The sequence below is a fragment of the Seriola aureovittata genome, chromosome 12, assembly GCF_021018895.1.
Source record: "Seriola aureovittata isolate HTS-2021-v1 ecotype China chromosome 12, ASM2101889v1, whole genome shotgun sequence".
Taxonomy (NCBI): domain Eukaryota; kingdom Metazoa; phylum Chordata; class Actinopteri; order Carangiformes; family Carangidae; genus Seriola; species Seriola aureovittata.
Window position 1 is genome coordinate 20,069,187 of NC_079375.1, and position 11,316 is coordinate 20,080,502.

General features: G+C 34.3%; 1 protein-coding gene across 1 annotated transcript; it reads right to left on the reverse strand.

The window, feature by feature from the left end:
* Window positions 1–693: 693 nt before the first annotated feature.
* LOC130178335 (complement factor H-related protein 1-like) lies at window positions 694–7,890 on the reverse strand. Its single transcript, XM_056390450.1, has 10 exons — window positions 7,872–7,890; window positions 7,225–7,325; window positions 6,944–7,135; window positions 4,368–4,544; window positions 4,009–4,200; window positions 3,736–3,789; window positions 3,488–3,649; window positions 1,873–2,046; window positions 1,053–1,078; window positions 694–947 (listed from the first exon to the last, which is right to left on the reverse strand). Exons 2-10 carry the CDS (start codon window positions 7,280–7,282, stop codon window positions 912–914), a joined length of 1,071 nt encoding a protein of 356 aa, XP_056246425.1. The 5' UTR covers window positions 7,283–7,325; window positions 7,872–7,890; the 3' UTR covers window positions 694–911.
* Between the last annotated feature and the right edge of the window lie 3,426 nt (window positions 7,891–11,316).

Below are 11,316 nucleotides of genomic sequence, written 5' to 3' on the forward strand. Positions count from 1 at the left end.
TATATGAAAACATGCCTGGGGAGAATCTTTAAGCAATAAAATGTAAATATACGCTGCCAAGATGAAGTTATGTCTCATTTACAGCTGAATTCACATCTTCAAAGCTCAGCAGTCATCACATTTTACATGTGCAATGGCACATGTTTTTGTGGCATCACAATGATTCACACAGTTACCTGATTTGCACTCAAAATCTTTGTAACTGTGCAATGCAAAATAAACATAGTGAGGCGATTATTTTTTAACCCATCTGGCATAAATGAGCACAATGATTAGATATTAGAAGTTGATGTAGTCATGTACATGTGCAAGAAACTTACTTTGAATACAGACATATAATCCTATGAAATGTGATTAATTGTGAAATTACTTATTTTTAGTAACTGAGGGGATAAAGAAACGGAAACAGTAAAGCTGAATGGCAAGAAATCACGTACAATAAAGTATCAGTTGCATCCTGGGGTAGTTTTGTTGGTGGATTTTAATTGTGTCACAGCAATCACAGAATTCACCATTGATTGATTAATTAATTAATCAATCTGTGTGAGTCATTAGTCCTGTGACAAAGTGATAGCCTGTCCAGGATGTGGTCCACCTGGGAAAGCCGCCTGCCACTTGTGATCCTGAACAGGATAAGCAGGGTTTTTGTTTTGTTTTGTTTTTTTTATGACACAAAAAACTGTAGAAACACAATTCTATACAGATTAGTGTTGAGATTTTATTCAGGCCATTCACCAGTCATTTTTGTGGCTTTGAGAATACAGACAAAAATGTACTACTACATTATGCAGGGATTCATATATCAAAATGAGAAGCCTGAAACAGTTTCTGAAAAACTCAACACATTGTGTGAAATCACCATAACTAAGTTTCCAGGCTGGCAGTCGTTTTCAGTCAGTGGTGATCAAGTCCTAAGACAACATGGTCATAGAGCCCCAGCAAGTGTTCTGGTCACAAGACAATAAATAGTTATATAAACATTAATAATAAAAAAAACAAAAAAACAAGTATACTATAAATACATAATCATAAATGCAAGGAATAACACTCACCGTATTTCTTTCGAAATAGCCACAACCTAAAAATAATCATATAGAAGCACAGCCATGAATATAATAATAATAATAATAATAATAATAATAATAATAATAATAATAATAATAATAATAATATTAATAATACTACCACTACTACTACTAATAATAATAATAACCCCAGAAACACACTTCACTTCAGAGAAAATGATGGAAGAAATGCTAAATGAGAGATAGCATTTAGATTCAGAAGCTATAGGGGAACAGACGCTAGCCCAGGTATGATGTCATGACTTCAGCTCTCTGGTCATCACCTTGAGGTTGCCTGGCAACCAGCAGAGAATCTCAGCCAAATATAGTCCAGCACATAAATCCCAGTATAACTACAAGTTGTTGTTTTTACACTTTGTTTGTTGTACGAATCAAACAAATATATTGAAGTGATCATTGAGAGCTTTAGAGGTTCAGGGAGGAAGATTTTATAAACCTTTGGACAAACCCAGGTGCTGTTTCCTCCTGTTGAAAGTGTTTGTGCTAAGCTACGCTACTTAGCTGCTGGCTCTAGCTACATATTAGAGTACAGACATGAAAACAGTGTCAATCATCTCATCTAACACTTGGAAAGAAAGTGAATAAGTGTATTTCCCACAATGTCAAAACAATTCCTTTAAGGCTAAGGTTAATCGTACACCAGAGCTGAGCCTGGGAACAAATCCTTTAATAGCCTGTAAGGATCACACTAATATTTAAACCTTGTCACTTTCCTCGTGCTTCATCATGATGCTATTGTATTTCTGTCAAAAACATATTAATGTAATGAGCTTAAAGTGATACTTACATTTTGTTAACTTAACTTTTCGATTAATGCACTGGACCAAAGAGTAATGATCTGACACCCAGCGCCAGTGTTTTTTCAGACATTTCAATTCCACTCTGTCACCATCTTTTATATATTTAACTCCATCAGGTATTAAGTCAGGATATTCAGTAGTGTCCAAAGAACAGAAGGCAGCTGCACACAAGGAACAACACTTTAAGTTTTTACCTACTGGGTCAATGTATATTTTGGTCTTTTGATTTTACTTTAAAAAACGGGGTTTTAAAAACAAACAAGCCGTTAGTTGATTTCATTTTTAAATACAAAACTTAAAACTGTAATACGCTTGATTTTCCTTTTTTATTTCCTGTAACAAAATATACTTTTTTTTTTCACCAGTATGGGCTTAAAATGATGCAGTATTCTTTGTGGAGTTTATCAATGATGATGAGTTATCCAAAGTCTGTAGTTCATGAACGTTAGGAGTTATTAGACTGAGAAGTTGCACTCTTGATATGCTTCATCTGGACATATCTGGGGGCAAACTCTCACTTTTCTGTTTTTAGATATTAGACATTTTTAGACAAAGAATTTCATTTCAGACAGTTAAAGAAAATTTTTCTGCAATTTCCAAATGACTGGACCTTTGAATGGAAATCTGATTCAATCAGTCAAGTCAAAGTTGATCAATAGCGCTGTTATATTCCTCCCTCAGTCTTATTTGATGTGTCCTTTTGGAGTACAAGAGAAGGGCACACTGCTGATTACAGCTGTCATGTTTTAGCTATGAGGTCATAATTAAAATTAAATGTATTAAATTCAGATTGTTGAGATAAAATGGACAAGATATATATATTATTGAACCAAAATTTGATTCATGCATCTCCAGAAAGTCACAACACGGATCCTGGTGTTTTATATTACATCCCTTTCTTCCTCAGACCAAGTGAGTGATAGATGTTTGAAATTCACACTTTTAAGCAGAAATGGATTAAAAAAATAATAATTACCACATTTGATTCATGTAGAGATGCATTATCTGGTAGAACTGATTTTGTTGCTGCAGAAATTTGTATTCCCTGTTTTATTTGTTGCCAAGATGCATGCAACATTCATGAAATCCACATTGTTAAGCTAAAACTGCCAAAAATATAACATGTGTGTAACATCATTTGAAACTTATAATGTCTGCAGTGACTCTAAACGTTCATAAACTATACACTATAGATTATCATCATTGATAAACCCAAGAAAGAATACTGCTTTGTTTTCAAGCCATAATTCGCCTTAAAATCACTAAAATATCTGGTAGTTTCCGCTTTAGCTTTGCACGTTCCTGTGATGAGTATGCGGCAGAATCAGTATCACCTGTCTCAGACTAACTTGCCTTTTTTTGTTTGTTGTCTGGTGATTTTCATTTTTGTCATAGGAAATAAAATTTTTTTAAAATTTCTCCCATCCCTTCTTGATCATAAAAAAGATTATTGCCTTAGTAGTTAAATTTTAATTTTTAACAACAACTCCTTTTTACTTTTTAATACCTATTTCTGAGTGGAAAATCGAGTCACAAGGAGATACACAGACCCTTGTGGACAGAGCACTGAAATAAAAGTTAGTAGGGTTGACTTGTTTATACCTTCGCACATGGGTATTTCTGACCATGTGTGATCTGCATCACACATCACTTTCTCTGGACCCACTCGTCTGTAAAAGCTATTGCAGCGGAATCTCAAAAACATGTCAGTAGTCTTCACAACGTCACCATTTTCTATGGTAGGGTGTTTTCCACAGTTGCTGACTGAAATAGAAAAAACAAAAAGGTTTCTTGTTGGTTGAGATATTAACTTGTACATATAATGTATAAGGAGAAATTAAGTTATTTACTTCGGATTTGAGTTTGACTCTCTTTTGTATTTGATCCAGACCTGCTAGAATATCCTATAAGAGACAGTGAACACACCACTTATTAGTTATGGTTAGTTATCATACCACCTTGTTGTTTTTGTGCATTTCTTCCATAATGGTTAATCATTTTCCCATCATGCTTTTATGTCATGTGATCCATTGCTAATATATAAATATTGATAATATCCACTTTAATACCAATTCATAAATGTTATTTTCATCCCTGCATATCTCAGCACATTGTCCACTTACTGCATGTTGGGACTTCATCCCAGTTCCCAGCTATGCAATAGATGGACTTGCTGCTGGATGCTTCCTCTGTAGCGTATCCATCTTCACATTTATACAGCACTTCTGAATCTGCAGGAAAAACCTCCTGGTATCTCTGATGAATTATTACAGCATGGGGGACTTTAGGGGGCTGGCCACATGCAGTGGTACTTTCTGTAAATAAGAAAACAAATCATGAAGAGGAACAGGAGAAGCTGTCCCTATGAATAACTACTTGGTTGTTGCAGATGATGAACCTGGTTCAGGATTTAGACATGGAAACCTATGAACTGTTTTTTTTTCCTTTTTTGTTTCTCAATTAACATATCTGCCAGACTTACTCTGACAGATGGGCAAAGACAACCAGTTTCCATCTACACATTTGGCTGTTGTGACTCGGTCTTTGTGTTCATATCCGTTGTTACATTTTGTCCTTAATACGCTTTCGTTCTTATACCAAGTTGAGTTTTTACTGTTATATCCATTGGGGATTGTTGGTGAAATGCAGTCTTGTTCATCTGAGGAAAAAACAACAAAACTTCAGTCTTATTCAACATTTTTAGACTTACAAAATTACTTTTATGAATGTTTGATATAGATACTTTTGAAATATGAAGTAATATGTACCTTACTTCACAAGTTGAGAAGAAGCAAAGATTAGATAAAAATAAATAAATAAATAAACATAACCTTCAGTAACAGAATTCTTATCTATTTATTAGTGCCACGGCTGCTCAGCTCCGAGGCACTCCTCTACAGCTAGAATAGCTGAGAGGAGTGCCTCGGGGCATCTATTAATATTCTGTTTCGGGTTTATTATTCTTCCGCCAAATTTCGGCGCGTAACTCGTCCCGCAGCTTTGAGAAAACCCCGGTAATATATACATCAAAACGTGCGTCTTGATCCCGCAAGGGGTGCTATGACTTTTGGTGTTAAAATTCCAATTTTTCCCAAAGTTATTCCCAAAAAACTGGGAATAAATAATGTATTAGAAATGCATTGGAATTTTCTTTAGAAACCCACCTTTTTTCGACAAAATTGCACCTTTTTTCTAAGTCACCCAGCTCTCTCATACCTGCACGTAGAAATGTGATTCAAACTATAAAACGGAGGAAAACTTCTGCTCTCTCAAAAAGACATGAACTGTTTTTACATAACATGTAAACTTTTCAAACTGTGAGCACTCAAAGGAGGAGTGGAAATCACTTTTTCTTCAAAGTTAGAGTGAAAGCGTCAGTTGGCTAGAGTGCGTGAAGCAGTAAAAAATAACCTTTATTTTTATTTTTAACTCGAGCTCGCGGCCAAACCGTAAAAAGGAGACAAATAATTCTTTCTGAAAATGTAGACATAGTTGTTGGGATTCATAAAATGTAACTTTGACAGGCAGGGTCTGCACAAAATTTAAACGGGGGTGCCGAGTCCGGCAGCAATACCTGTCTCACTCTCATTGACACTTAATGTAATCGTCATTTTTTTCCAAAAGAATCTCTCTCTGTCTTCGCACTGAGCTTCCTCACTCATTTTAAGGAATATCTGAATAAAATAGAGACTGTAGGAACTTCTGGCTTCAGTGTCTGTCACGGTCTTTTCGGTTTATGAAAAGAAGTAACAGTTTTCTCATAATTTGCAGTTGTTTGAAGCCACGTAGAAGCCAAATTCTGGGCAGATTTTCACATTGCCATGGCAACGGCAGCTCCTGACCTGTGTGCGTGCGTGCGTGCGTGCGCCTAGCAACCAGATAACCAACTCTCCAAGCTCCGCTTGCTTTACATTAGCCGCATGTTAGGTCTTAAATTACATTTAGTTAGGTCTTAAATATGTAAGTCCATTTACTGCTTCCTTCGTTGCTTTTTTTTTTGTTTTGTTAAAAGAGTGAATGAAGTTGTGACGGTCTCCGCTGAGACAGAGGAGAGGAGAAGCTACTAGCCCTCTCTCGCTGTCACTTAGTCGCGTTGCTCTCCTCCCCAGTAATGTTAAATTTAGCACAGAAAGAAATATAATAGTGGTAATTTAAATAGCGGTTCATGGGATTTATTAACCCTCAGGGGTCCCTCTGTCCTTTTTTGGACATTTTCTTCACTTTTCTTTTTTGATTTGCTGATCATTTTGGCTGTGTTACAGCTGAAGGTATGGATTTCTGCAAGAAAGTGTCTTTTTTTAAATCTAATGTCAGTTACTGTTACAGGTCTATTATACACTGGTAACACATTTTGTACCCTCTGGGGTTCCTTGCGTCCAAAAAAGGACACACAAAGAAAATGCTATAAAATCATCATATATCAATATTTTTTTTCCATAAATCTCTTAAACCACTTCAGTTCTGCTCAAACCTATCAAATGTTTATTAGTTTTCAGGATTTTAACCCTTTAAATGCCAGTTTGAAGACATGTTGCCTCTTGTTTTATTAAAAAAAACAACACAGAATATGAGATATTTCCCACATAATACATGATGGAGGGATGTGACATTGTTTTATATCAGAGTCTTTTATATCAAGACATTTCTCAAAACCAGAATATGATCAGGGTGACTTTTGAACACTGGAAATAAATTATGTACTCATCCCGGCAGTAGCCCCCGTGGCACTCAAAATTTCCCTGGAATTTTCTAGTTTATTTTATTTTTTATATTTCTTACTGGTGATTCATCTTGAGGCCTTTCGGTGGGGATTGGGGGAGGGTGTTGCATTTGAAAAAGTTGCATTTAAAAAGAGGAGGCGTTAGTGTGCACAAAATTTGAAATGCCGTTTTTATGCTTCTCCTATTTAATTGGTGAAATAATGTGCTTCCAAAAATCTCACTGACTCTGACTGCATTTTCAGTGCATGTATTGAATGATTTGTTGACATTATTCCTTGGCAGGATATACAAATCACCTCCAACCTAATCCAGTAGAAGGATTTTATGAAACACTTACCAATACATTGTGGTTCATGAACCCATGTGCCATTTTCACATGTGCTGGTTGCCCACCAATCCTCCACTACTGGTTTAAATCTGTCATCACAGGCATAAGTGATCTTAGCTCCAGGAGGATAATTTCTTTGAACAGGGACAAAATAACCACCAGCCAGTTTGGGAGCGCTACAAGACTTAGCTGCATCTTGTGCTGAAATACAATGATACACAAAAGTACATACTAAACATATATTTAACAAACTGAGATGTTTGTAAGTGACAGAATTGATTTGTTCTTACCATGCAGCACTCCATGCATCCAAACCAGGAGAACAAATCCAAGATACCTCATGCTCATTTCGTCCACTATGATAAAGCAGGGTGAAGAGCCTTGTTAAGATCTGGAACGGTTAATAATTGTTAAGGCCATTTCCCCAATGAGCTTAAAGGTTGAGAAATAGTAAACATTAGGATGAGTTACTGTCATTATGCTGTTGTTCGGAAGTCAACAGAAATGTACTCAGATCAGTCACATTTTGCAATAGTATTTTGCTGAAATTAGGTTCTTTAAAAATGTGAACAAAGTACACAGACCAGTATTATGTACAGCTGTTACATATTTTAACTTTGTTTTTCAATCGTTATTTCCCATTTTGGTACATGAACATATCTAAGAGAGTCGATCATTTTCAAGAAAACACTGCTTTTGTTATTTCACATTTATTTATTTATTTTTCAAAATATGTAATTTTTTTGCTGCATATTCAACAAACATACAGAAAACAGAGAAAGAAAAAAAATCCCACAAACAAACAGACAGCACATCAATCATGATAACAGTAGCCACAGTCAGATAAATTAAGTGCAAGGTAATGATTAATAATGATTAAAAAAAAGTAATTCATATCATCAGCAATGATTAAAAAAAAAAAGCAACAACAAAGTACCTTTTGAAAGGCATGGTGCTTCACATTGGACTCCACACATTAATTCTTAGCCTGAAAATATTACAGAACAGGGTCCCAAATCTTATCAAGCACACATCTTCATTGTAAAATCTCAGTCTCTCCAAATGTAGTGTGTTTGCCATTTCTCCCAGCCACAAATCATATGTGGGTACAGAGTCCAGCTTCCACATTTGTAAAATTAACTTCTTTGCAGTTACCATTCCAAACAAGACAGATAGTAAAGCACCCACTGCTTCCCAAATGCCTCTGAAAGACAATGAAAAATGCTTTCCAATAGGTGTTAAGTTTACTGCATGACCAGAAAGAGTATGTCAGATTACCAATCCCAATCTATGTAATGTTTTAAATTGTATGAGACTATGGCTGACATTGCCTTGACAGTCATGTATGCTCTTTAAACACTCATCCCAAACCTCATATTTCAGTTCTAAACTAATTTAATTCGCCCATGCCTGCTGAAGTCCTGCTGTGTTTAATAGAGTTTTCTTGTGTAGGATCTGATAGAAAAAGGTAACCCCTCAAAGACAAACAGGAGATATTTGCAATTTTTGTCTCCAGGGACTCATATTTGTCCGGAATTTCAAAATTATTCATTTGTTTCCTGACATAGTCTCGAATTTGTAGATATCTGGAAAAACGTGACGTAGGAATATTACAAACAGCTTGTAACTGCAAATGACGCAAAGTTCCAGTTAATATAAAGGTCACCTACAATACTTACAATACCTTTTTGTTTCCAAGTGGAAAAAACATAATCGTCAGACCAGGTATAAAGGAATGATTCTTACAGATGGGGGTATCCACATAGATTTTTGGAGCCTTAACATATAATTCTATCTGCTTTATCTGTTTTGATAAATGTTTTTTAGTGAGTCTTCTGGCTTTGTAGTTCCCATATTTGTTTATTTAAGTTAAGAAATACCTTCAGTGCTTCATTTGATCCTAAATTTCTCAGTGTTTTCTACAAAAATCTATGAAACTGTCCATAGTCCAGATTTCAAATAGATTTTCCTGACAGCTGTGTTCAGGGATCAGCCTTACGAAATATCAAAACTCAGCCACATAAAGGGCAGGCTTTTGAAACCAAGGTGGAATTCTGTAAAGGTTTAATTATAAACCAAAAAAAATACCTTGGGGTCTGACAGTTTTTATTTCACTTCTTGCTCTGACTCTGATTACCATGTGCTGGATCTTCATTAATCTGCCATATTTTTTCAGTCCTAAAAAAAACACAGGTTTCATAGACAGCGTGTGCATTTCACAGTAGGGTAAATTTTAAAATGAATGATGGATAAGGCTTTCAGTTCATGCTGGCTCACAGTCACACTGGCACAGACACTTGAATAGCACGGCTGGAAACCTGTGGTTTTCGACGACAACAAGTTGAATTGTCTAATGTGCAAAAGGCCTGTTACTGCATGGGTTGGATTGTATTTTATGTTTAGGTGACAAACTGATAATTAAGTTTTAAATTGCATCAATCGGAAAATGCAAACTGTTAGGCTTAAAGTGGAAATCCAATGAAGGTTGAGGAAGAATCACCATGTCACTATGAATTTTATGACTTTTTTTAATGCTTTACTATACTATGACCTTTGTGATGGGGCGGAAGGGGTTATAACTGTTGCCTTAAACTAAGAAGGTTCTAGGTTATTTTAATACTTTGACATTTTTTTGCCTAAATATACCATGATGTTTTAATGCCTGACAATACTATGATGTTTTTTTGACATTTTTTGCCTCACTATATTATTATGTTTTTAAGCCATACAATACTATAATGTTTTTTGACATTTTTATGCCTTGCTATACAATGATGGTTTTTGACATTTTTTACCTAACTATACTATGAGGTTTTCATGACATTTTATGCCTTACTATAGTATGATTATGCCTCACTGTATTATGACGTTTTATGGCATTTTTATGCCATACTATACATATACCTTCTTTGATGTTTTTATACCTTACTGTACTATGACGAATTTTGCCTAGATATACTATGACATTTTTATGCCATACAATACAATTACGTTTTTTGACATTGTTTTGCCTTACTATACTATGATGTTTTTCTGCCTTGTTATACTATAATGTTTTAATGACTTACTATACCATGAAGTTTTTTTACATTTTTTTACCTTACAATACTATGATGTCTATATGCCTGATTACACTATGATGTTTTTTTTATATTTTTTTACCTTAATATACTAAGACGTTTATTGACATTTTTTTGCCCTACTATACTGTGATGTTTTTCTGCCATATTGTACTATGATGTATTAATGCCTTACTATACCATGACGTTTTTTAACATTTTTTTACCCTATTATACTATGATGTTTTTCTGCCTTATGATTCTATCATGTTTTAATGCCTTACTATACCATAAAGTTTTTTGACATTTTTTTGCCTTACTATACTATGATGTTTTTCTGCATTATTATACTATGATGTTTTAATGCCTTACTATACCATGACGTTTTTTGACATTTTTATGCCTTACTATACTATAACATTTTTTGACAGTTTTTGCCTTACATGATGTTTTTAGACATTTTTTTTGCCTTACTATACTATGACGTTTTTATGCCTTATGATTTTATGATGTTTTTTGACATTTTTTTGCCTTACTATACTATGACGTTGATATTTTTTTTACCTTACTATACTACAATGTTTTTCTGCCCTATTATACTATGGTGTTTTAATGCCTTACTATAAAATTACATTTTTTTTACATTTTTACGCCTTACTATACTATAACGTTTTTTGACAGTTTTTGCCAATTATACCATGATGTTTTAATGCCTGACAATACTATGATGTTTTTTGACATTTTTTGCCTAACTATACTATTACGTTTGTTATGCATTACTATACTATGACATTTTCATGACATTTTATGCCTTACTATAGTATGATTATGCCTTACTGTACTTTGACGTTTATTGACATTTTTTTGCCTTCTTTGCCTATGATGTTTTTCTGGCTTGTTATACTATGATGTTTTAATGACTTACTATACCATGAAGTTTTTTGACATTTTTCTACCTTACAATACTATGATGTCTATATGCCTGATTATACTATAATGTTTTTTTATATTTCTTTACCTTGATATAATATGACGTTTTTTGACATTTTTTTTCATTATGTGATTTTTTTCTGCCTTATAGTACTATGATGTTTTAATGCCTTACTATACGGTGACGTTTTTTGACATTTTTTTTACCCTATTATACTATGATGTTTTTATGCCTTACTATACCATGATTTTTTAATGCCTTACAATACTATGATGATTTTTGAAATTTTTTGCCTAACTATACTATTATGTTTGTTATGCATTACTATACTATGACATTTTCATGACATTTTCTGCCTTACTATTGTATGATCATGCCTTACTGTACTATGA

Excerpts from the sequence above, each read along its gene's own strand:
- LOC130178335 (XM_056390450.1), bottom strand. The coding sequence starts at position 7,282 with ATGAGCATGAGGTATCTTGGATTTGTTCTCCTGGTTTGGATGCATGGA. Across the intron at positions 3,650-3,735 it reads GAGTCAAACTCAAATCCGAA|TCAGCAACTGTGGAAAACAC; the intron begins GTAAATAACTTA and ends TTTCTATTTCAG. Across the intron at positions 1,079-1,872 it reads AAAAGTTAAGTTAACAAAAT|GTTGTGGCTATTTCGAAAGA; the intron begins GTAAGTATCACT and ends GATTATTTTTAG.